This window comes from Scomber scombrus, chromosome 14, assembly GCF_963691925.1.
Source record: "Scomber scombrus chromosome 14, fScoSco1.1, whole genome shotgun sequence".
Taxonomy (NCBI): Eukaryota; Metazoa; Chordata; class Actinopteri; order Scombriformes; family Scombridae; genus Scomber; species Scomber scombrus.
This window is the reverse complement of record NC_084983.1, coordinates 17,358,674-17,385,907: the sequence shown is the minus strand read 5'-3', so window position 1 is coordinate 17,385,907 and position 27,234 is coordinate 17,358,674. Positions and strand designations below refer to the sequence as shown.

Below are 27,234 nucleotides of genomic sequence, written 5' to 3'. Positions count from 1 at the left end.
TGTTTGATTAATCTTTCTGTTTGATTAAAAGACATTCACAATCACTTTTTATAGAATATGATGAATACAACAATATGTTTGAATGCTGATTTTTGGTACATGTGCATTTATAAAAACGATGCATAAGCTGCACAAAAAACAAGAAAGATGCATTTCAGTTTCCATTTATGTATATTGTGGGTCACATTAGGAAAAGTCCAGCCAAAAAAAATGTATATATAGTGTTTTTACAACTCTCAAATGTAAAAACAATAGGTCAAATTTGACCCTGAACAGTATGTTAGGGTTGAACAAGTGCAATACAAGCAGCATATGGCTATATAAGTAGGTGCTAAGTACTGTATGTGTATGTTTGAACGTGTGTGTGTGTGTGATTTTAACTTAAATTCAAATTTGACTGTTTTAAGTCGCTTCCTCGTTGAGCTCCACTCAGGCAGTGCAGCAGAAATATTCATTATATATATCTATACAATGACAATAAACTATTTTATTCTATACCTAGCTTGCCTTACCTTTCTGTTGGTTCCAGCTGAAGATGTACGTCTTTTTAAAGAGCAGGTTACAAAATACTATGTATAGTTTCTAGTGTAAATGCTGCATTTCTTGGGTACTATTTTAAGCTGCGGATTTATACACAATTGATAGTCTGGTGAGGATTTATAGCAGCAGGATTGTTTGGGATTTATTACAATGTAAAAAGATATACAGAAAACTAAATATATTGTGTATGTGTATGATAATCATAATGGTGGAACAACATTTAACTGCCTTTTTTATTCTTTAATATGCAAAAAAACAACGCCACAGACTGCATTATGAATTTCACGAGGATTGGCTTCGGAGAATGATTGTGAGGTGAACTCGCAGGCTTTAGTACAGAAGCAAATAGTCAATAATAAAGGAATATTTAAAAGATTTATTGAGTATCATCACAGAGTACAAGTGAAAAAAGCTTGTGTGAAATCAGCAGTGCCAGCATATGTAACAACAGTGACTACAGGCTGTTCCTGGCCTGAAAAAACACCCTGATTCAGAGGATTCATTCATGATACTGCATTTCATCTGGGATTTTTTTTTCATTCTTTTTTTATATCTCATGTTGTCCCATGTCTTTCCTTTCAAAGGACTCACATGGTTTACAGAGAAACTCTTAAAAACATGGATAAAAGGCACATCTGTATAAGCAAAGTGCTGTTGAACAGGGACTCTGTGCAGCTTGGATAAAGGAGAATCCCCCCTGCTGTGCTGTCACTACTATTTTTATGCATAACAGTACTATAGATATCTCTCTAAGCTTCATCTACATGTATCATTTCCTGGTGTGTAGGCAATATATAAAACACTTATTTTAAAAAAAGCTAATAAACAGTATTTGTCACTGTGCAGTACAAATTTAACAATTTCGTCGGCCCATGTAAAGACCCTATCTCGTGCATTCACACTGCTTAGCAACACAATCAACAAAATCCAGTCACTTCTTGCAAGAGTTAAGCAATACTTCAACGGTTATTTAAAGTTTGCCAACAAGTAAAACACGTCCATATCTTAACTTTTCAGAGTGCAAATCAGAGTTTCATGCTTCCCCTGCTCTCTTGCTGATGATATTTTTGCCACTAAATAGCATCAAAGCAGACAATAAAGAAAGAAGGAGGGAGGGAGGAAGGAAGGACAGAAAGAAGGAAGAAAGGGGGATGGAGGAAGGAAAGAAGGAAGGGAGGAAAGAGAGAGGAAGGAAAGAAAGAGAAGGAGGGAGGGAGGAAGGACAGATGGAAGGAAGGAAGGGAGGAAAGAAGGAACAGTCAAAACAGACGGGGTCAATTTGACCCGGGAGGACGACACGAAGGTTAAATGTTAACATGGTGAGCAAATGCATTAGTTTCAGGCACTTAGAACTAAATATTTTTTTGTAGTGTCTTATTTCAGTGAGACTGTATTTATAGCATTTTTACAACCTACGATTGCTGCACTCCATCATTTCTATAGTACTATTTGGGTTGCCAGTTCTGCAGGTCATGAGAGGAGGAAAAAATATACAGTGTACTGCTACCATTTGGGCCTTTTCATGCAAAACCTGCTGCTGCTTCAAGAACATAATGATTTTTAACAAGAGTAGTAGAAACATATAGTAGTACTTTGTTGGTTGGGTAGGAATCCAGAGGGTCTAGTTTGATATATTTGAGAGTTTTGCAAGTTTTTGGGGTTTAAAAAGCATGTAACGAGATGTATGTATGTATGTGGTGCTTACAGCTAGCTACGCCAACACATCAAAATAATATACATTTACAGCCCAAACCAGCAAATTAAAAAGGAATACATCATTTGGCCGATGGTTGCTGGCAGGTAGGATGCACAGTTCAAAGCCGTGACTCTTCATCCAGGGGCTTTTACTTCACAGTTACTATGGAGGTGCTGTGGATGGACTCCATGACGGCGGCTAGGCGACTGCAAAGGTTGTGATCCAGGTTGGCTTGGACTTCGGGCGGGTCTTTAAGCACTACTCTCTCAGCCGAGCAGTCCAGGACGCGAGGCAGAAACTCACCCAGCTTCACCTGCAATGAGTCTGAACACAAAGGAAGTAGAAATGGGGTTAATGAGGTTTTGACTAAACTAAAATTAGACGTGGTTGAGGTTTGATGTATTTTAGTTTTTGACCACTAGTGCAATGTTTTTATGAGGAAAATAGAACATTTCCCATGACTATAATAAAATTAGGAGAAAAAATTTTATGAGACAAGTAACATAAGGTCCTGTTGATGATCATCTGACTGTACAACTCCAATGATGTAAGGCGAAGTAGTTCATAAGGTCACAAGGTCTGTCCATAAAATGGTTTATTCTTAATTTTCACTTTTAACCACTACAATGGTTTTTATTTTAATTTGCACTTCATTAGGTCATGTGTTTTAATAACAGATTTTAGTAGGGGTGAAACTGAATGACTACCACCTGTGCTAAACCTCACCAGAAAAAAAACTAGAGCCCTCTAATGGACTGAGAAAGCAATTGATTGTATTATTCTAGTACCAAAAACTTAAATTTATATAATAAAAGATTGATAATTGGCGTCTGTGTATTGATACAATTTTTCCATGCAAAATATCACGATACTATGCTGTATCAATTTTTTCCTCCACCCCTAGATTTTAGTATCCTTATTTATTTTTAGACATTACATATGCATTTAAAAAAATCTATCTATCTATCTATCTATCTATCAGTAAACGCTAGAAATGTAATGTAATAATACTTCCTTACTTATAATTACTCTGAGATTAAGTAACAAATAAACTCATTTCTATTACTTATTTACCAAACAAATGTAAAGATGTGGCAGAATTTAAAGTGTCTGAATACTTTACAGAGCCACCTCTTTTAACATGAATAGGAAATTAATATTTGGAACCTAAATGTTCATAATAAAGTGTGTGAAAGTGTGTGAAAACTATAATAAACAAATGATGTGATATCAGGAGCCACAAGCTCAAATACGACTTATTTTTTATACAATATTATTATTCTATTATTCTATTTAAGAAATCTTACCATTCATGTCCTGACCCAGGCAGCAGCACCAGTGGCTGCGGATGCTCTCCATGGTGTCGCGGTCTTCCTGCGTTAAAGCAGCATCACGGCTCATTAGGTGAAGGCAGGGGATGACGGCCTCATCCATGATGGACACACCTTCCTCCACCTTGCTCTCCTCGCCGCTGCTAAACAGACGTGACGCGCTCTCGTTCAACATCTGCACGGAGGATGATGGGAAGAAGAAGAAGAAGGAGAGAAGGAAGGAGGAGGAAGAGGAAGATAGTTACAGTAAACTGTCACACACACACAGAATCCCATCTATACTAAATCTGAACTAAAGTTCATGATCAGATCAAATTCTGGCTAAACATTTGTGCTTTTATTATTGAAAATATTGATGAAAGTTTTACTTTATTTTGGATGAATATATTGGAAAAAGTAGTACACAGGAAATCTGTTATTGTTACATGATTAATCTTATTATTATAAAGGCCAAATTCCATATCCATTAATGTAGATTTACATGTAAGAAATCATGTTTTATTGCATTTAGCAAAGAGTTCAAACAATGCATTTATTCAATTAAATACCCTTTTTATATATCCTCATCACCCTTGTGTTAATTTATAGCTGTAATATGTACATTTACTCTTCTTTATATTTGTTATATGTATACAAATATATATATAGTGTTTTTTTTACACTGTGTATATATAAACTGCCTTTTTTGTTAGTTAAATAAGAAAAAGGACAATTACACCACTGGAGGTCAGCAAAGACAAGATTTTCGGGGGATTTCATTGATTTATATATATTTTTGTCCCTAGAACAGCCACTAAATGGACCTCAGATCTATTCTTAACTTCATTTTACAGGTCAAGCATAAACTTTGAACCTCAAAGCGCTTTACATACCATAAACACCACACACTTTATTTATACAGAGGGATTGAGTTCAGTGCTTCATGCTTCACAGTAATTTGCAGTAATTACTCACAGTGAGGCATTTCCTCATGTAAACTGCAATAAGAGACTTGTCCACGCCACGTTTCTCCCCGTTATTCAGCAGGGCGACGTTGGTCTCGTACGCGTGAGCCAGGTAGTTCAACGCCTCCCGTATCCTGCAGGCACACAAGTCACTGTGGTCAGCCTCAACAATAAAAAGATGTACTCCCACTATATTGGCCAACCAGTAAGTAAACCATCTATTACATTTTATCATGATAAAGACGTCTATATCTCCCAAACTACACTAAATTAACTTTAACATGGTAATCACACGTCATTTAAATATGAATAAATAAATGGATTTACAGTCTTAAAACTTATTATAAAGTCTTTAAAATCCAACTTTATTCTTAAGATATAGATTTTTTTTTGGGCAAGGCCTGAATGAATGAATGAATATATGTTTGTTATTTTGATATCTGGTCATAAAAAAAAAAGCGCTCACAAGACATTAGTTGCTTCCTGAACCTCCCACAATACAAGAATGGATAGATTTAGTTAATTAATATTATTATTACCATTTATGTTATGGAAAGGATTACTTTCTCTCTCCATCTCAAGAAAACTGTGTTAATTAAGTTATGAACTAAGTGGGTCAAATATGTAAAGCCTTTGCGGACAGATTTTGTGGAAGCGGATGATCCACCCCATTATTTTTTTTTTATATAGAAATGTATATTGAACCTTTATTCATTTATTTATTTATTCATATTTATCTAATTTCTTTTTTTCTAACCTCTCTTGGACATACTTGTCACACTTTTTATTATTCCTATGTGCAAACTTAATCTCTCCAAAATTGTACAAAGTTCATAAATCTTTGTAAATTTTCGGACAGCAGAAGAGAAATAATACTTGTCCTGTTAGTTATATGCTTGTTTTTCAATCTGCAGTCTGAAAATTAAAAAATATATATATTAAAAAAGTATTTTAAGTAATATTGCACGTAAAGGTCTTTTTAAAAAAAAAAAATGTTTTCATTAAATGTTACTAAACTAACTTTTCTTATAGAACAATGTTACAAATTAAATATATATTTTAGTGCTATCCCCGCTGCACACTGCCTAAACATTATAAACCCAATTTGTTCTTTATAGACTAACTTTAAAATAATTGTGTCATTATGTTTAACATTGTATGTGCAGTTTGAGTATTGTAACACATGGACAAACACAAGGAAACAGTCGGATATCGGTCGGCAGATCTGAACACATGCTTTTAAAGTGGTGTAATGTTAAATATTTGACACTTACTTCCCGTGCTGGTATTGCTCCAGTCCAGTCAGCAGGTAGACAAACACCGTCCTGAACAGCCTGTAGTCATCGTGCCATTGCTGCAGAGGAGCACACAGAACAATCATTGATCACTTCATTTACTCTGCTGTTTGTGTCAATTCAATTTAGTTTTATCCTGCAGATTAAATAGTAAAGAGCACCATGATTTGATACTAAGCTTTTCTCAATTTTGTGATGGAGAACAGGCCAATTTCAAAAGTTTAATATATGTACATTTTTTGTTGTATGTGTTTTATTATATATAAAGTTATTTATAATTATTAAATGATCAGTTTACTGTTGCAGTGTACTGATGTCTTTATATACAATAAAGTTTAAACTTTAAAATATCACAGCCTCCATTATATAGCTTTTTCACAAGTGTTTAATAACCACATTGCAAAAAAAAGTGGGTTTTATATTTAAAGATATTCTGTATAAGATTATCAGCCAAAATCGGATTTTTTTTACTCCCTAATATCGGCATTGGCCCCAAAAATACAGCATTGGTCAGGCCCTAGTTTTAATGAAGCTGGACACTGTAGTTTTACTGAATGTTAAGTTTCCAGCTGTGGATAAATACATATTCAGTGTACTACAGTGATTATTTATCAGTAACTATTGACACATCCACCAATCCTCATTCCTGGATGCTGAATTTGAACAATGTTCCTGATTTAAGTAGCAGTTGGAAACACAAGCCTGTGATTGGTGCACATTAAGCTAATCATGACAACTGTCATGTCAAGCTCGAGTCCACATAGTTTTCATTCCATTGAGACCAAATGTCGTTGGGTTTAAATGCTCCCTGCTGGAATTTCAACCATGCAGAACCAAAAATATCGGTCAGATTAGGGGTTTGACATACTAAACAGAATCCAAACCTCTTTCTTAAAGCAGACACCACCCTGTAATAATGTTTGTGTTTTACCACATGGTGCTAAATACAAAGCTATATTGACATTTAGCCAATCAATCTCTGTGTTAATACTTTCATTGAACTCAATAGAACATGTTGTACTATTTTATCCCATTGTCACATGTTGTAGCCAGACTGATGCAGCATTTCAAGTTGTAGTTTCTCACATTTCACATTTCTCTACAACTCAACTTTAAGCAACTGTCTATTGTTTCTACTGTGTGTGTGTGTGTGTCTTCATTTGCAACAGGAAGTATATGTATATATCTTTTAACAAATACCAGTCTCAAATTTACATTTCATTTCCATATAAGGTAAGATAATTCTTTATTAGTCCCACGATAGGGAAATTTGCGGCATAAGTGGATAGCAACAGAGGTTTGGATATCTGTGTAGTTTATGCAACCATTTAAAGTATTTATCATCAAATTAGTGAAGCTCCTCCCTCACAAAAGTGGGATTTGACAAACCTGCCTATCAAAATAAACTTGAAACAACTGAAATTGACAGCAGGAACAGATTAACAAAATTAGCAGAGATGAACTCCCCAGTTATGAAGAGTGCATGCCTGAATATAAATCATCTATATATATTATACATCCATTAAAGGCAGAGGTGAGACCCTCTGTTGATATCTGATCTATAGACAAACCAGGCTATAGACAGTACCAGGTATTCATCCATGTCCATATCCTCTGGCTTGATGAGACGCAGCTTGGATCGGGCTTCCCTCATGATACTGATTGCTCTGCATGGACAGGAAAGGACATAAAACAGGGTTGATACAGGGACATCCAAAACCATGCTGCAGTTCTCTGCTCTGGACACTAGATGGCAGCACATGCACGCTATATGGTCTACTGTATTTCTAATTCTGGTGAGTAAGGACCTTTTGCCAGTCATGTTTAACCTTATACTCACTTCACATCTGCTACAAAATCAACCAAATAGACAGAAACATTAATCAAATCAATGTGTGTAATAACTATTGCCCTCCTTATTGTCTTTTGTCTTTTTACCATCAGTTTCATCCTAGATTGTGACAAGTAACAGACTAGTGATTCATCGGTGTGTACCTTTCATCGAAGCTCAGGTTGCGGTCAGTAAACTGTTCCAGCAACGTCCTCTCAATAATGCGCTTGGGTGCCTTATTCTGGAAGAAGTAGACCAGAGAGTGCTGCAGACGAGCGTCCTCCTGGGGAGTGGTCTCCTCCTGGGAGAGCTCAAACAAGCGAGAATACTCTTCATGGAAGGCCTGAGGGAACAGAGGGGGGAAGTTTAATATTTAAATTTGCTTAAATGCTCATAGTTGATGAACATGTAACAGCACCAAGATGTAATTCATCTGATTAAACCTCATGGATAGACCTTAGAACGGCTTTTACAAGGACTGAACATCTTACAAGTGAACTTAACACAAGTTTTGTTGGTAGTGCTTGAATTTCATATTCATGATAAACTGAAAAGCTGAAAATCTTGTAAAAAATAAACAAAATTAAAGTATATTTGTACCATAAATGTGATCATTTTGCAACAAAATTCACTCTCAAATTCACTCAGGAATGAATTTTTTGGAGCCCTAAAATTGTTTATGACTTTATTATGTGTGAAAGTCATAACTATTCAAAACTGTGTAGCAAGATTGGGTCGCTCCAAAGACAATCTTTCAGGAAAGATCATTTTGAGATATTGTGCAGTTTAGTGTTGATAAACTACATTATGAGACAGAAACGTACCCTGATGAGGCCAGCCTCAGGGCCTTCCTTATCAAAAGTTGTTCTGGCCTTGGCTATGGCTAGAATGACGCCCTGCATCGCCGGAGTCAGCATCATCTGGAAAATAACATAGTACGGAAGACTGATTTTAAAAGATGCACCAGAAAGCACCAGGGAGAACAAAATCATGCACTCAAAGGCTTTAACTACATTGTGGACATGTTGCTATGCTGTTTTTTTAATGCATAAAAAAACTGGTAGTGCTATCAATGGATAATTGGGCTGGAACTGGTTTTATGGATTTTTAATGCCTGAAGAACTGTTAGATCGAAATGTTGCTTTTGTAATAAAAGTTGGTAAAGGTACTTTATTTGTCACACATACAGTTGTACAGTGAAATTCAGTCTATGCATTTAACCCATCCTGAGTACTAGGAGCAGTGTGATAGTGTAATACAGTGTGTGGATAATTTTTCTGTTTTTTGCCTAGAACTGGTTGTCTGACTTCTTGTTGCTATGGTGTTTGTATACATAAAATACAGCAAATGTGTTTTTATCAACTGTTGTTTATTAATTGTAGTGCTATCAGTGGCTAATCTAGTGTGCAACGTCATTCCCAGCTCCGACTTCTAACTTCCAAGTTTAATGGAAAGCAGCATAAGGCTCCAATGCTCAGTTTAAATTTGGTACTGCTGGCTTGAAAAGTACAGCTATGTGATATCATATTCTCACCTCTTCGTTGTATCCATCGGCATCAGCCCTCACCATGATCCTGCCCACATTGGGGATCTCTACTTCTGAGACTTCGTTCTCAGGCTGTCGCTGTCTAGCTGGCACCTCCTCCGCTTGCTGCTCCCCCTGCTGCTGCTGCTGTTCCTCCTGTTCCCCCTGCTGCTGCTGCTGCTGCTCCTCATTCTCCTGATCTGCTCCACGTTCAGGAGCTTCTCCAGACGCCTCTGAGTCACCTTCAGCTTCTGAGCCGAGGCCTGCCACCTCTGCGTCGTCCTTCTTCTCCACTTGGAGATCAGATGGTTCCTGGTTACTGAGCTCAGCTTCAGAGCTGGAAGTCTGACGGAGGAAGATTTGATCCATTAATTCATTCATTATCTTTAGCTTCTTGTCCCGTTCTGGTATACTGTTAATGCAAACCTATAAAATAAAGTGAGTATATCTGGAAAGTGTCAGTTCGACTGCTGCATATATAGCACACGTGTGTTTCTATTTTTTAACTTCGTCTCTGGACAACTGACGTTAACACAACACCTACCCCCACTCCACTCCAGCATCAAACAAACTGGATCAGAGGGTGTGTGAAATTCTAAGTCTATTTGTATCTTGTAAAAGGTTGCTCTTATTATATGCAGTCAGGTGGGTCAGCGGGAAAAAAAGGCTGCAGCGGCTACGTAGAGAGCAATATTCACTCATAAGTGACAAATTAATCGATGGGAACACCCGATATGTCAACACCCAATATGTCAACAGGACTATGAGTGGTTAGACACCTGTTTATCTAATGTCATCTAAAGTAACAAAAACTACAAAAAATCTAATATAAATGAAGCTAAAAGTTTTTGCTGACATTGGGCCTCGTGCAAGAAACACTCGTATGCACATATTCATTCTTAAATTACATGTAGTAAAGATTTTAGATATTTGCAGCATTCACCTATTTAGGATTTTCTCTTTGGTATGAGTTATGCAGTACAGTCGTACCAGTTTGTTGACTTATGGATAGTGTCCCATTCATTACTTTGACATTTTGAGTTGTAATATATATAATTACACTTCAAAATCTATAATTACAGTGACATTACTCTGTTTATAGAAGTATTACTTTAGTAGTAAAGTACTATTTGATGATTTAGGCACGATATTATCAGCCATATAAATTGGGAATTGAAACTATGACATAATGCCACTATAATTATAATATAAATATTAACTGCTGAAACTACGAAGCGACTTGCCCACAGTTACTTTTCCACAATGCAAACTGACTATTTGTTAATTATTTTTGTTAATTTAATTGAAATGTAGGTGATTTAGGTTATGGTTTGTCTCCCATTGTGTCTGAGGTGCTGATTCAACTCTATGCTGATTTTTCAGGCTGTCGATGATCACATACAACCAACCTGCCGTTCTCCAAAGCAATAAAACGTTGTCGTTGACCCGTTCATTATTTTTTAAAGACACTTTGAGTTGTAATATAAAAATTACCCTTTAAAATCCATAATCACGGTGACATTACCCTGTTTGCAGAGGTATTACTTTAGGGTTAGGGTTAGGGCTATCAGCCATTTAAATTGGCAATTAAAACTATGATATAATGCCACAAAGCGACTTGTCCACAGTTACCTTTCCACAATACAAACTGACTATTTGTTAATTACTTTTGTTCATTTAATTGAAATGTAGGTGATCGATTGTCTCCTATTGTGTCTAAGGTGCTGATTCAACTCTGGTGATTTTTCAGCCTGTAGATGATGGCGACTGATATTTTTAGGTGATAATTATATATGATATGACTCTGAACAGGATACTGACTGTCAAACAAATTAGTCGATGACAGTAAAATACTTTGTGAACTTCACTTTATCTGTACATTAGTGTGCAGCCTGCCTGGCATTAAGCCTGGACCTCCTCCACTGTGCTAAGTGGTGAAATGGGATCCTTGACCCAGATGTAAACACTTTTTTATTCCCATGGCCTAGAATTTCTGACCCATATCCTACAAAGGGGGGATAGCCGGCTGGTGTGTGGGTTCATGTGTTGGTGGGTGGGTTGTTTTGGGCAGCGTGCCACAGTTTTGCCCACCTGACACTGCAGATCCTGGCTGGGCCCCGAGGTGTCAGTGACGGCTGCACTGCTGTCGTCTGGCTGGCGGCCCGGACTCTGTGGTGGTAGCGGTGGGGTTAACTCTGATTCTTCTAAGGTCAACAAAAGAGAGGAGAGAGGCTGTAATGGAAAATATTCTTTATGTGGAACGTACATTGACTCGGACAATGTTTGATGGCTACCTAATCCCCATACTTATCTTAATCTTGTGTAGTTAGACCTATTTTTATCCATTATAGATCAAACTACAAGAAGTCTCAAGTGTTGGCTCGACAAAATTTGACTAGTGAGGACTTGTTTGTATATAACCTGCTACTGTTTTTCAAGATCTCAACAATTGAAATGCCAATCTATAATATTTCCAAAATTATGTTATCAACATTTTTCTCTGATGAGATTTTATTCGGATCTCTAGGAATTTGATGAGAAACCAACAAGGGATAATCCATGCAGAACTGGACCTTTACTGACACTGTGGAGTTAATTATTCTGCTTCTAATTGTCTTGTAATTGTCTGTGTCTATATTTTACGACCATAGAGTCTTTCAACACAAACTTCGCACTGTCTTTGTCATCTTTTCATTAAATTATATCTCTATATGTCTTATAGCATATCTGTAGAGAATATTGGGGATAATCTGGAGCTGTGCAATTTCATTTTGGGGGAAATATGCTCTAAAGAAGCTATAATTAGATAAAACTGATAATTCACGTTTCCCAATCCAATCAATTAAAAAAAAAAGTCTTTCTCCAAAAAACTTAAAGTATTTTACATGCTGATATAACTAATTTAAAAAAGTCAAAGCTTTATTAAAACACCAACGTGTAATCCAACCCTAATTTAAACAATAGTAAATAATACTATTTAAATAGTAGGGTACCCTCTTTTAATACTTTTAGTAATGTGTTTTATGATGATCCTGATGAAGGCCACAAGCCAAAACAACAATAATAAAGTTATTCTATACTACAAGAGCTTTTATACACTTTTTGAACTTCTCTGTGCACCTTAGAACTAGGCGAAGTTGTGCCACAAACCTCTACTCTGCTTCTGATACAGCTAATTTAGAGCATTTCCCTATTACAGACCTTCAGCCTTCTCTGCAGCTTCAGACTCCGAATCCTTCTGCGCCTCCGAGTCTGGTTGCGGCTCTGAAGCAGCTCCCTCTTCCAGCTCTTCGGTGGAGGGTCCTGACTGGGGAGCTGGCTCGACTGGTGTTGGCTGTTCATCGTCTGGACTGGGGTTTGGGGGCTCTGCGGAGGCTGTGGACTCTCCCTGTGGAGTTGCTGTCTGGCAGAACTGCTCCTCCCATTCGCTGAGCTCCTGCTGGAACCAGCGGTTGTCTTCGTGGACATAGCGTCTGAGGACGGGCGGCAGGGAGTCCATGCCGTGCAGTACTTGGCCAGTCTCGTCATCTGTGTCTTCTGGGTAGATGAGGGGTAGAGCCAGTTAATAATTCACCAATAAAACTTATTCACTGATCTCAAATGTTTATACTGATCATAAAATACTAATTAATTGTAATAAAATGTTATTTTCAGTATGCTAATATATGTAATATTTAAAGCAGAGGAGGACTGAGGTTTTATTAATATAGTTTCTAACATTAGAAGAGTCTCAACTGAGCTCAACTAGAGCTACATTTATCATTATTATCATTATTATTATAACATTGTTTATTAATGCTTTTATGATGTCCAAACATAGCCAAAGATTCATAGTGTAGGGATCTGTGTTTGTGTTACTCTCTGTTTGTTAAGTGAACAATGATATTCCAGTTGTTTAATATTCACCAGAACAAAACAAAAATGCTCTGATGAAGGTTTTCTGTCAAAACATACTTCAACTTTGCTCTGTTTTATTGTTTTTGTGTTTTGTTTTTTTAAGGCAGAGCACCAGGCTGATGTTTTTGTGATTGTGATTGTTTTTGTACATTACATGCATATATTGATGTATTTCAGATATTTGTGTGAAAGTGATTTTCCATCTTTTCTATTATGAAAACGATTGTCTTTTCTGTCTTAGTAAACTCACATCCTGTTCAACCTTGTTGAACTCTTTCATTGATTTCTTTTCAAGTTTTTAAAGACCCATCTGCACAGACTAGTACTGTATGTTTTTTTTAAAATTATTGTTTAATGTGTTCATTATATTATATTAGTTTAATCTATCTATGTATGACTGCTGTTTTTTTATTGTGTTTTGTGTTTGATATTCTGTCAATTTTATGTTGCTTAAATGGTGTATATTACATTATGTGAAAAACCTTGTAACCTCAGTTTGGAAAGGTGCTATAGCAATAAAATGTATTATTACCAGGTGTGAAACCCGATCATTAAAGAAAGTAGTACCCTACCTTTTTTTAAATGTCTGCCTCTTAGGAGATTCTTTACACACCTCTCTTTGTTGTATCCCATTATTACTGCTGCAATGACTCAATATCCCCCTTTCAAATTATTCGTGGTCAACCTAATCTCAAATCAAATCAATACTTAGATGTACCTGTGATAAGGTTGGGTAACCTGTCATCAATGTACATCAAGCAGTAGGCGCTGGCGTTGGTCATGCCCCCGAACGAGTCTCTCTCCAACTCCTCCCATGTCGACTCGGTGATGTGCACGTCGTTGTACTTCATCCAGCGCTGGTTGGCGTGATCGTAGATGTAGGCCCAGTAATGACCCGCTGACGCCTGGCCCTCATGCACTAGCACTGCGTGGAGTCTGTAGGGCGTCTAAGTGAGAGGACACAGCACCTAAATTATTAGGATTCAGTTTTCAGCTATTGAGATCTGACTGAGCAGCTTCAAACTCTCAACGGCGGCATAACCTTTAAATGTTATCTGTTTTCTTATTTGTATTCTGTCGACCTGTTTACATCACATGCTTTTTTTGTTTCTCCATGGAAATCAATGAAGTTTCTCATCTCTAATCTCAGTTTATGCACTTTCTAAGCCGTGGATGTAAAACATAGCTGGTTGTCAGAGAGAATTAGGTGAGTGTAAGCCTTTTACCTGGCAGAGGCTGCTGTCTGAGTACATGCCCTCCAGCACCTGACTGAGCCTGTCGATGCTGGCCTTTAGCTCTGAAACACACACACACACACACACACACACACACACACACACACACACACACACACACACACACACACACACACACACACACACACACACACACAAAAACACCCGAAACAAAACACAGAAAACAGAAACATATATTAAATGCGCCGACAGTTCAGTGGAGATTCATTTCTTTGGCAACTTGACTTTTAATTTTTTATTCTTTCATGTATTATTTGCATCCAGTGGGAAAGTTTGGGAGAGCAGGGTGAGCGTCTCCAATTCATAGTCAGAGGAATATGACTCAATATGACTGTAGGTTTTTGAAGAATGAAGCTTTAGTTTGATGCTCTAATGATTCCCCTTATGAATCCACATTAAAAAAAAATCTACAGGACTACTTTGAAGCAAAAAATAATACAGAGCAACTGTCCTCTCCCAAAGTGATATAAACAAGAACAATTACTTAAAAGGAGAAAAGGATATCCACCTAATATCTACACCTCTCCTGTGATCCTCCCTAAAGGTGCACAGTTACTAAAATGCAATGAAAATAATAATTATCTTTTACCAAATGTTATAAATATAATGTACCGTAAAAAATGGTGCATAAGTCTTACCAGTGTATAAGTCGCAGTCTATTTTGGGGGAGGTCTCATGCTTTTCTATTAAAGACTGGTTTATTTGAATGCACCAGTAGCTATCCATTTATAAACACATATGTTTATACACGTTTTTTAGTTAACTGAAAAATACATCAACCTTTAAATACTTCTTTCAATTTCTTTTAAATCTGCTGTTTTACATATGAACTTATATTATTGCATACTAATTAATCACTTCTAATTAATTGCATTTAGGCTCCTACACTGACAATTCACATATATTATGATCTATTACCTGCAACAGTGTCAGTGTGCATATTATAAACATTCACAAACCATTTATGTCGTTCTCTACTTCTGTCCTCCAGCGCTGTATGCAGTTCTTAACAAAGTGCAGCTCTTCTTCGGTGATGCTGTGAGGTGCTGGGTGTGGTGGGCAGTCGACTGGGTGCCTGCACTGGGTGAAGGGTTTGTATATCGGGGTCCGCTGGCAACTAGACACACTGGAAACCAGGCCCTCTGATTCATCTGTGTCTTCAGGTTCACTGTAGGGGAGGCAAGAAAAACATCAGTGACGGGCTGGAAGTCTGTCAAATACGTTATAATATAATAATAATAAAGTTTATTAGTGTTTTATAAAAGGAAATAAAACCAAATAAGGCAGATGTATAAAATAATAAAATGCACATAAGTAAAAACAGTAAAAGAATAAGATCAATTAATAGGTGTAAAAACTATACTTCTGCAAGAATATTGTGATTGTCATTGTTTTATATAGCAGTTTTATATAATAGCAACCTGTATGAAAACCAGCCTGTTAAATCCATTAAAGAAATTTTTTATTTTTTAGTGACCATAACGCTATTATTACTAATAGGAATGATGGAAAATTAACCTTGAAAATAAGAAAAAAAGAACATATTATTCCTTAATAAGCACCAAATACAACCTGGATTATGGGTGCTTTACTTCAGATAATTCACATACATGTTACAATGCAAAACAAATAATTGTTGCAAACCTAATTGTCTTAATATTAGTGGAGACATTGCAGAGTTTTAATTAGAAAGAAGTGAAATTGAGGTTTCAGGATTGAAGATTTAATACCAGACCAACAAGGTGTAATGTAGAGCAGAGTATCATCAGCATATCAATAGAAAAAGGATATTACGGTTATATATAACATGGCATATAAAGCCTGTAAACACTATATTACTCTGCTCATCTGTATACTCTACCTGTTGTCTTTAGAGATGGTTTCGCTGAGCGGGTGGCTTGAAGGAGTCGGTGAAGATGAAGCTGGTCTCAGGTCTTCAGCTGGGGAAACATTTGAGGGCTTGGTGGTAGCGAACTCCAACACAAACTGTAGCATGTCAGTCAGAGGATACTTGGTAGGTCCTGAGCCGTAGTTTTTGTAGCTGTGAAGAAAGAAACGAGACAATTAGTACTAAGATTAGTTCCCGTTAAGTCTCATATGTCTACTTTAACGGGTAACTTACCATTCAAGTTTCTGTTGAAGGGCAGCAAGTTGTTCTTTCATTTTTTTCACTTCTCCTCTCCTCTCGTGGGTCTGCTCTATGTTTCTGTGAAGATATCTGTGAACCAAAAGAAAATAGGCAATCACCCCAAAAGTGATCAGTAAATATGTGTAGGATTGGTTGAAAGTTATTAATATGACCTCATGTGTTTAATATTTTAATGATACTTCTTTATAATGCATTGAGAAGAAATAATTACTGCATGTCTCTGAATGAAACGGCTCTAACTTGGTCAGGTCTAATAAAAGCACTAAATGAAAAAGCGTAAGTCTGTTTGGAGATAAAGCTTATATTGTAAGTGTGGTACAGACATACATAATCGAGGTGGACCAAAGAAAGGAAATATTTTCTTAATAAAAGCCTGCTTCCAGAAAGTAGATATGGCAATAAGCGCTGGCAAGATGAGCAATTAAAAAATATCTTTAAAAATAGTTTTAAAAGCAGCATCAAGTTTGTTAAAATGTACATTTTGTATTTTTGTTGGTTTTATATCATTTGAAATGACATTTGCACCATTTTTTTTTTTACCAAAAATAAGACTGAATGCTCCTGAAAATGTCAAATGGTGTAACCACAAAAGAAGTCTACAGTGTATTTAAGTGGACTTATACTAATAATTACTTCATTTAAAAAACATCAAATGAAAAGAAATATTTTGTGGAGTATTTCTGCATTTAAATTTGATAGCATTTTGTCAATATTGAGCAGGACATATCCCTTAAAACAACCATTTTTTCTTAATAAGTTTTGACAAATTATGTAAAATCTGTTACAAAACATAGTGTTGCATTGCAAAAGTTGATTATATTTACTCCACATTTTAGTTCACATTTATTTATAATCAGATTTTTATGAAAAATGACTGGTTACACCAATTGGACACTGGGTTGCATCACCCATATATTACTCACATATAGGGCTATTATTGTGTGGAACGGACATACATGGTCAAGATGTATAAAAGATGGCAAATATTATCTTAATAAAAACCTGCTTCATGAAAGTTGTTGTTCATTTCCACCCACATGATCCCCTGATTTGTGAACAACTGAATGAACTTGCACTTATGTGATTACTTAAAATCTGCGCTAGGCTCACCTGTCCATATAAATGATTTGTGGAAACTCCAGCTTCTTGTGAATCTTCTCTGGGCGACCGAGCTGGGTGTTGAACTCAAATCTTGACAGTTCAAAAGTCAAGACTGGAGGTAACTTTTTGAACCATCTCTGCAAACAAGAGAAAATACAGGTTTAGTCTAGTCTTAAACTGCACACACACTGATTGAAAACACACTTCGACACACTGTGTTTAGAAACTCTAATGAAAAAGCTGTTTACCTCTCGGCCGGGCGTAACGCCGTGATCTGAATGTAGCGACTCAATCTCCTTCTCAACCATAGCGCCTTCGAGGCATTCATCCAGGTTGTTGAAGCCGTTGACTTGCAGAGGATACTGACCAAACTGCTCAATGTTATATGAAGTCTTACCTGAGCAGAATGAGACAGATATGAGTGACTGAAAGTAGAATATATATTAATTAAAACACCATTAAAAACCTGTAAAACACATACCTTCATGTTTTCTTTCTGTCACAAAGGTGCCATAGAAAAGCTGAACCATTGGGTTTTCTTGTTTGTCTTCTGCGCTTCTGAAAGTAAAACGTGATATTATATTTATGTAATTGAGCTAACAAAGATCCAATGAAGAAGAATCACTTATACTGTAAGTGGATGTACTGTATGTGGTATTATAGCTTACTTTCCATTGGCAGACAGCTGAAATGCATCCTCTAGCCAGTCAAGCAGCTTGTGGGAAAACTCACTGACATCCTGAAATGAAGATGACACAAAAAAAAAACCTAATTTACTCGACTCTTTACAGGAAGAGACAAGTAAAAAGATCAATACTAGACATGAAAGTTCAATCTTGATATTGAAAACAGAACTTTTGATGATTTAAAAGTCACGTTTTCCAGAGTTTTCAATGTAAACTGCCCTCTTCACACTCCAGAAAGGCATTTAAGAGACATTACAAGACGCTGTGTCTTTGTGTCTGTGAACAAGTCATGCACTTTATCCTATCTTCTATCTTTATGTATTAAAAAAAAAGAGAAAAGAGACCCCAAAATGGCAGGAGGTGTAACCATAAAAATGAAAGTAAATGGGAACCGAAATCTTTAAACGGGTCATTCTTTCATTGTGGTTACTTACTAAATTGAAATATATATATAAAACTCTCAACAACATTCAGATATTGGCCTCATAGCAACCACAACCGTTCGAGGCAGATGGCCGACCGCTTAGAGTCCAGTTCTGCTTGACGTTTATTCCCATTAAAGAGGAGTTTTTCCTCGCCGCTGTCATCAAGTGCCGCTCATGTGGGAATGTTGTGTCTCTTTAAATTAAAATGAAAGAGTACAGTCTAGACCTGCTCTATGTTAAAAGTGCCTTGAGATAACTTTGGCTGTGCTTTGGCGCTATATAAATAAATAAATTGAAATAAATTGATTGACAGCAGATTTATTGCACTGCTGAAATGTTAACAGTGACAAGATATGAAACCATATGTCACATATATCAATCGTGTTTGCTGTCTCTTATACAGGAACAAACCTCTATAAGTAGACTTTAGGTTAAGATTTAACCCTTTCATGCATAATGGTCACTACAGTGGACAGCTGTTAAAAAGATGTTTTCTTATATTTGCATGATGATGGATTCTGATGGCATAGTTGTTCAGCCATCACAGTGGACACTAATGCATCTTCCCATACACTACCACTTCATCTGCAGTCATTGTTTTGGTTGTAAGTCAGTTGATTTGTTATTATAATGTAATGTAATGTAATTTGAGGAAAACAAAAATTAAGTTTAAATATTTTTTTCATGCTTTAAGAGAAATAAAAACACTTAAATCCCGACTGAGGTAATCATAATTCATGCATGAAAGGGTTAAGATAAATACTGTGTTTTTTTGTTTCTACCTGTTGGGCCTCGTTGGTCCTGAAGGCGTCTCGCAGTAACTCCACCGCAGCAGAAGGATCCACAAACTTGCGGGTGGAGCCCAACATGAGTGCAAACAGGCAGCGCAGCTCCTGCATGAAAGCGATGTTCCTCCTGTCCTGTTAACACAAGCTCAGAGTCAAACTTCTCCTTCACCTTTGCACCATCACACAGCCGCACTAATGTTTGTAGAAATAGAAATAGGAAAATTCCCACAGTGGGACTCAGAGTAATCCACCAATGTTTGGATAAATGCTTAGTGGTTTACTCACCGCGTGGCTCTTACACTTCTCCAGCAGTCGCTCAGACAGATGGTAGTTGAGAACAAGCCTCCTGAACACAGGCAGGTGGAACAGCGACTTCAACAACAAAGCAATAAACAAAATAAGGGGCGTTAATGCAGCCAATCTAGGTCAGATATCACCAGCTGGCAGGTGATCAGTACAGTGGTCATGCATTGTATTTGAAAAAGGTCGTAGAAGAAAATATGGTCGTCAATTAACATAGACTACTGTTCCCCATATGTTCATGTTCTGTCAATAATATTCAGCTAGTTAACTGTCCCAATTTACATTTCACATTCATATATATAATCATTTACCATATGGATGTTTTAATTGGTTAGGTAGCAATAGAATAAGAAATTAAAAACAGCTTAATTATGGGTTTTCAGCTTCCAGAGTTTCCTAAATTGCTCTTAACCTTTGAGTTTGTAGGAGAAATGTGTTAATGTGCAATAATTACTATGATGCATTTAGGAAACACCTATTAAACTTCGTAAAAATAGGTTTTACTATCATCTTAGCCTTCAGATGATTTTTGGAAACAAGGTCCAGGGGTGAAATTTACGCACACATTTTGGCTAAAAGCAGGACCAGTCTCACTGTCTCTCTGATTGACTGGACAAAGGAAAGCCTCGGTTAAACGTTTAAATGTGTTAAAGCTCAATCAAATTAAACTCAGCTACACAGCTACAAGGTGGAATCAGTTCATGACCAGAAGCGTCTCCCTGCTTCAATTATATCTGAGATTTTTTTTAAATTGTGACAGTGGTGGGGCCGCAGAAAGAAAGATATGAGTCGTAACTCAGTGAAATCTACAATCATTTTTAGATTCAAACATCCATAAATCAGCTTGGAAACCATAGAAAAAAGACACTCCTAATATCCAGAACTTGCCTTAGAAAACATCACATTTTAATTTAGTCTCCAGTGTTACAGTAATCCAGTAATAGTTGTCTGTGTATCCACGGTTACACAGCAAACAAGGACTGATACGATGCTAATTCAGCATACTTTTTAATGGTGACCATTTTTAGACTGACCCTGCCTTGAACCCTACTATCTCATTAATAAGAAGTGTTACTGAAATTAAATGTTAATGCAAAATTTGGGGGTAAACAAGGGAAGCAGCTTCAGCACTGACACCATTCAGCTGAGGTGTTTGCCACTCGGTCATCCCAATTATTTACTAAGTAATGTGAATGAAATTTGATGAAAATTGGCTCAAACGTCCCCCTTTAGGGATATAATGTCAGGAACTATTAGAAGATGCCTGTAATTCTGCTCCAATCTCTCCCAGAACGCAACTTTAATCTGTAACCAAGTTTCTTTACTTTTGTTTGTTTTCGTCAAATTCAATATTTTCTCTATTTATATTTTCTTCTACACATCATAGACGCACATCATCCACTTTGTTATACGATACCCTTGTTTCTCATGATAAACCTAAATGCATTAATACCAGTCAATTAGTCTTATGTGTCACGTATTGTGAGTCGCAGCGGAGCTTCTGATACATATTTCCATTTTGAGGAGGAAATTCAATTATGGCTTATCTCAGTTTTACTGTAATTCGCACCGCAAAAGAGATAATACAGAGAATATGAGCCGACAACTGAATCATGTGGTCACTCTGGCCTCAATCTGATAGCATTATTGCTGCTTTTTTTTTTGCACTCTGTTGAATCGAACAAACGGTATCGACACCAGCAGGAAAACCCCCCCCCAAAAGAAAAGAGTATAATTTAAACAACATTTGTATTCGAACAAGACTGCCTCTTTTTTTCCCATTTCTATTCCCAGATAATAACCTCTATCCCTTCGGGGGGGGGGGGGGGGGGGGGGGGGTCAGTGTTAACTTCTTAATCGATGCAGAAGCATATCTGAGTTCAACAGAGACAAACAATCACTGTCTCTTCTCTCTGTCCATTTCAGGATGAGACTGGAACATCCGCTGTTTTCTCCATCATCACATCGCACACGCTATTTAATTATCCACACGGCCATGTGCATTTTAAATGATGAAGGCTCCAGTTTCTGCCGAGCCACCTGATAGGTCGGGTCTGGCTAAATCCAGTCTGGAATGGACTTGTAATAGAATTAGCAGCTCAGAGGAAAAATACTGTACGGTATCATTTAGCAGGAAGATGCCCATGCTGTTTTCTTGTTTTCTTTACTGATGTTTATAGGTGAGGCAAAGCAAGGTGAGTTTATTTATATAGCACATTACAACAACAAGGCAATTCAAAGTGCCTTACATAAAACAGGATATAAAAGCAAATACATGGCAAAATAAAACAAGACATTTAATACGATTAAAAATTGGAAATTAAATTGGATATAAAATCAAGCTAAAATAGAGTAACGCAGATGAAAAACAAGAGAATAAAAAGTTGCATTGCATTGTAAGATATTAACCCTTTGAAAATTGTGATTTAATAAGAAAAGCAGTTGCAAACATGCTGTTATAATCTAATAGCATGGTGCAGAGGATCTCATTTTGAACCAGTTCCTGTGAAAACTAAAAGAAGATAACTACATATATTAACTGTGCATGCACTTCTCTGAAAAAAATAATAATCTAAACTACATTTATAGAGATTGTTTGAAGCTGTCATCCCCAAAACATGTTGCTGACTGAATAAAAAGTGTGACACTTTAACCGACTCAAGTTAGATATCTTGGAAGAGGGAAGGTTTCAAATCTATAAATGTTTGTTGATTTGTGTGAGAGCTATTTTAAGTGTTAGCAAGCAGTGGATGTGGGACACCGTTGGAACAGGTGGAGAGAGAGACTTTATGACAGGTGTGCAGATATATTTTATACTCTGTAATTTTGACTTTGAATTATTTTTTTTATTCAAGATGAGACTCCACTTGCAGTATGAGCAGAGTAAATCTGTTTTGCATCATCACATCTCTGCAGCATCTAAAAAACAACTAGAAGATTTAAAAAGTTGCTTGTGAGTAACGTTACAAGGTGTAACTTTATTTAACAGAGCCCCTAAATATATTATATAAACACTTCTATTATACCAGGTAATAAAGGGGATCAAGAGGCTTTTTTTTAACAAGACGTTCCTCAAATTAAGTGTAATATTGTTTGCAATGTAGTTAAATATCTACTTTAGTATTCATGCATTTTTTACTTTTTTATGTTATCATATTATTGAGCCATTCCCAACTATTTTTACTACACTGGATTATTTGCCAAAAAGTAAATGTGATATTTAACCCTCCTGTTGTCCTCAAGGAAGGAAGGGAGGAAGGAAGGAAGGAAAGGAGGGAGGGAGGGAGGGAGGAAGGAAGGAAGGAAGGAAGGAAGGAAGGAAGGAAGGAAGGAAGGAAGGAAGGAAGGGAAGAAAGGAAAGGAAGGAAGGTAGAAGGGAGGGAGGGAGAAAGGAAAAGAGGAAGGGAGGAAGGAAGGAAGGAAGGAAGGAAGGAAGGAAGGTAGAAGGGAGGAAGGAAAGAAGGAAGGAGGGAGGGAGGGAGAAAGGAAAAGAGGAAGGAAAGAAGGAAGGGAGGAAAGAGAGGAAGGAAAGAAAGAGAGAAGGAGGAAGGACAGACGGAAGGAAGGAAGGGAGGAAAGAAGGAACAGTCAAAACAGACGGGGTCAATTTGACCCGGGAGGACGACACGAAGGTTAAGTGAATTTATTGAGAAAACAGTGACTCCTTATTCACAGTGTTGTTGTTATTATTTGTCTGACCTGTTTTACTATATTATTGTATTATAGTTAAATATTATTATTATATTTTCAGACTGTCGGACACTGACTCTCACCTGGATGACAGCGCTGAACCAGCAGGTGTTTCCTACGTTGCGAATGCCAACGGGCCAATCTTCCTGACGGATCCACTCGCCAGGGCTGCACATCTCACTTTGGGCTTCACATCTCTTCCTCTTCATCTTCGCTGTGTTCTCCTCTGCGCTCGCCTCCAGAGCCCTGCAAGTTCATCACATTTACCCATTTTAAAAGCATTGATTTGATTACTTCATTAAACAAAGATTGACTCAGATTCCCTGGTGGGCTTAACATCTGCATAACAATGTGTTAATAATGAGTTAACATGTTTTAGTTTGTTTGTCAGCCTCATCATGTCTCAAGAAAAAAATCAGTGGCTAAAAGTCTTGGAATATAACATCTGAGATATATTGACGACTCAAATTTTGCACCAGTCTGTTGCTAAGATGCTGAGATATTTCACTGGGTAAGTGAAAACTTTGCTCGCAGGTGCTGCTCAATTTCTTAGCAACCCGTCTAGTAGTTGATGATATATTTAAGTCTGGACCAAAATAACAAACTAACCCTAACATTGCCAACTCTAGAGACGCAGCCAAAAGCAAATACACTTTTACTTTGAGTTACTTTAAACTCTAAGCTACTGTTCATTTGTTCTGTTATATATGCAAATGTACCAAAATCAGCATTCAAACATATTGCTGTATTCATCATATTCATCATATACAAATGTTCTCCTGGACCATAAAATAGTGATTGTAAATGTCTTTTAATCAAATATTTATTAATGACTGATGGGGTGCTTATGTATTTGAATTGGTGTAGAGACTAATTATGAGTCAGAATATGAACAGTATGGAAAGGGTTTAAGTGTTTTTTATCAGCATGGGCTATCAGCTGTTGCCAGTTACCTCTGATGACTGTTCTGTGGTGTAAGGTTGCTAATTGTTGGTTTTATGAGCCGAAAAAAGAAGAAAACTCACAAATGTCCATGTTTCCTGTCTCTAGTTTCATACCTTTTCTCCTTGACAGTCAGCAGTAAATAAATAAAGCAAACAATCAATGTCACCAATAATAAATATAAGAATCATGTGCTCCTGTACCTGTTGAATTCTCTATCCTCTTCCTGAGCATTTTGAGATTCCTGCAGGCTGAGTTCAATGGCAGCCTGCAGTTCATCTTTATGAACTCCTAAGGGAAAAAAAGACAATTAATAATGACAAATAATGTGACCAAAATAGATTAAACATGGGATTACATTTATAACATACTTTCCCTGTTATGCTTCTGAATAAAAACAGTCATTTTTAAAGCAAAGAAAAAGCCAAACATTTGCTGGGATTTAAAGCTCACAGCAAACTGAATATATTTTGGTGTTGGACAAAACAAGAAACTTGAACTTGTCACCACTTCTTTGGACTGTGGGAAGTTATATTCTCAGTTGCCATACACTTTTAACCTTTGCTGAAAATGTTATATCCTGTAGACCTATGTGAGTTGGACACTAAATTAAACATATTCTGTGTACCTTTCTGCCCCTCCCAGGCCACCTCAGGGGTCTCTGTCTCCTGCAGTTCTCCAGGATCCTGAACCTCTGCTGACTGTGTTGTCAGCAGTCCAACAGCATGTCCAATGTCACCCTGGCTAGCCTTAAAGAGAACAGACAGCGAAACGATAAGGGAAGATATTCTGGATATTTTAAGTGTTCACAGTACAATACAGCGAAAGAACAAAACAACCATGACACACAGTACCAGTGAAAAGTTTGGACTGACGTGTGTCCAGACTGTGTGTGAATCCCAAATATAACAAAGGGAAAAGTATTTAAACAGTACAAGTGTGCAGAATCCCTCTTTGTGTGTGAAACCAGTCGTGCACAAGCGTCCCTGCGAGCCGTCTGCCCCCTCAGGTTGCATGATGATGTCTCCAGTGCAGTCAGCCAGCCTGTTTACTGCACCGTTTGTCAATTATCACTTTTATGAGGTTCCTGTTAACTCGAGCTCCAAGGGATTTTTTTTTTCTTTTTTCGAGTGCTGTTGCGTTTGAAAGCATAAGCAGTGTGTGCCTCGGGGTGCTTTTAATGTAATCAAAGAAATGTTCCTATAACATTAATTACACTTGAAGAACAGCTTTAAAGAATGGCCACCTACTGCAACTGCAGCAGGGAAGCTATAGGGATGGATTACCAAGACATACAAGAAGAAATGTACTTTATATAATCATTCATATCTATGTATTGTTCTTATTTTGTTAGAACCAGTTGATTTCTGGGGTAAGAGCATAGCCAAATCTACTATATGGGCAATCTGGGCAAGTGCACAGCGGCCTTTAAGCTTAAAGAGATCCTCAATGATGGAAGGGTTATAGTTTTTTGTTGGGCTTTACAGAAATATGACACACAACTTGACCCATTCTCTTGATGTTGATAATTATGGTCACAGTCGGACACCCAGTATGTCCAAAATGAAATATGGAGTTACAAAGTTTCCACCCCAACAGCAGCATTATAATAAAAGCTGTTTAGGGAGACATGAGCTTCAGTGGTATTAATGCAGCCTTTGGTTAGAGATTTTAAAAGTGGTTGAGAGCACTCGTTTTCACAGTTCAAAAATAGTTTGTCAAACACAAGGAAACATAAGATTTAAATTTGAGGAGCATAAAAAAATGCCTGAATATCATATAATCAGGATGACTGTGGCTCAGGAGGTAGAGGAGTCGTCCACCAATTGGAGGATCAACTCAATTCCCGGATCCTCCAGTCCACATGTCGATGCTTCCTTGGGCAAGATAGTTAACCCCAAATTGCTCCTGATGGCTGCGTCAACTGTGTATGAATGTTAGTTTCCATCTGATGAGCAGGTTGGCACCCTGCCTGGTAGCTCCCAGTTATCAGTGTATGAATATGTGTGAATGGGCGAATGTGACATGTTGTGTAAAAATGCTTTGATTGGTCAAAAAGACTAGAAAAGTGCCATGTAAACATTAATGTCCACATAGTAATATAATAAAAGTAAAGCAGGATAGCAGTTTTTAGTTAAAGGTGATTATAAAGACTGGATTACACACTTCTACCAACTAATTTAATATTTGTTTTATTACTTTCTGTTTGATATTTGGTTTGTTTATGGTGTATAAAGATCACTCATTAATTTGCATTGTGCATTGACTCACATTCAAAGCTCTGTAGAGGATCTGTGAGTCCTGGATGCCGGTGATCTCCCTCAGCTGGTTGATCAGCATTTCGCTCTGCTAGGAGAAAAGAAAAAAATGAATCAAGTTTGAAATCCTTCAAGCAACGCCAACATTAGGGTTAGTGTGATAGATTGGATGTTTTCTCAAAAGCCCCAAATCTATGTAAAAAAACCACTAAAAAAGTCACTTTAATCCGTCAACAATTGTGATTAAGAGTGAAACCTTTGAGGACATGTTTAAAATGAAATATAGTTAAAAATGAATGTAAATATATTTGTGTTTTCCTTTAAGATTTAATGTCTTATTATTTTTATTTCTATGTGCATTAGTCAGTAAGGACCAAAATAAATCACTACTACTGCTATTAATGTTTGTAGTAGTCATACAATGATGTAAAATTAAATTCTGTGCATGTGAATCATCCAGGTTGTGAGTGCTTTCGGCTAAGCCCCGGATCTTGTCAACTCGTAGATCCGCCCCTGCATTTGACTCGTATCCGAGGTGACCGAACAGACAAAACTGGGCCACATGTTTGCTATCCAT

The 27,234-nt window shown here is 37.0% G+C and overlaps 1 protein-coding gene across 1 annotated transcript; it reads right to left on the bottom strand.

The window, feature by feature from the left end:
• Window positions 1-772: 772 nt before the first annotated feature.
• usp28 (ubiquitin specific peptidase 28) lies at window positions 773-27,234 on the bottom strand. The gene is made up of 26 exons (XM_062432518.1): window positions 27,103-27,234; window positions 26,671-26,745; window positions 25,028-25,148; window positions 24,603-24,690; window positions 23,541-23,703; window positions 19,750-19,836; window positions 19,459-19,596; window positions 18,234-18,304; window positions 18,047-18,123; window positions 17,814-17,962; window positions 17,575-17,702; window positions 16,438-16,533; window positions 16,177-16,356; window positions 15,275-15,483; window positions 14,286-14,356; window positions 13,778-14,006; window positions 12,364-12,699; window positions 11,254-11,366; window positions 9,172-9,588; window positions 8,462-8,557; window positions 7,802-7,980; window positions 7,395-7,473; window positions 5,786-5,865; window positions 4,522-4,645; window positions 3,544-3,742; window positions 773-2,560 (listed from the first exon to the last, which is right to left on the bottom strand). The coding sequence occupies exons 1-26, from the start codon at window positions 27,232-27,234 to the stop codon at window positions 2,385-2,387; spliced, it is 3,813 nt and encodes a 1,270-aa protein (XP_062288502.1). The 3' UTR covers window positions 773-2,384.

Bases quoted from the DNA above. Each gene is read 5' to 3' on its own strand.
- usp28 (XM_062432518.1), bottom strand. From the start codon at position 27,234: ATGGATAGCAAACATGTGGCCCAGTTTTGTCTGTTCGGTCACCTCGGA. The intron at 5,866-7,394 runs GTACTGTCTATA...GCTCCTCTGCAG, and splicing joins TGGACATGGATGAATACCTG to CAATGGCACGATGACTACAG. The intron at 2,561-3,543 runs GTAAGATTTCTT...CTTTGTGTTCAG, and splicing joins CCTGGGTCAGGACATGAATG to ACTCATTGCAGGTGAAGCTG.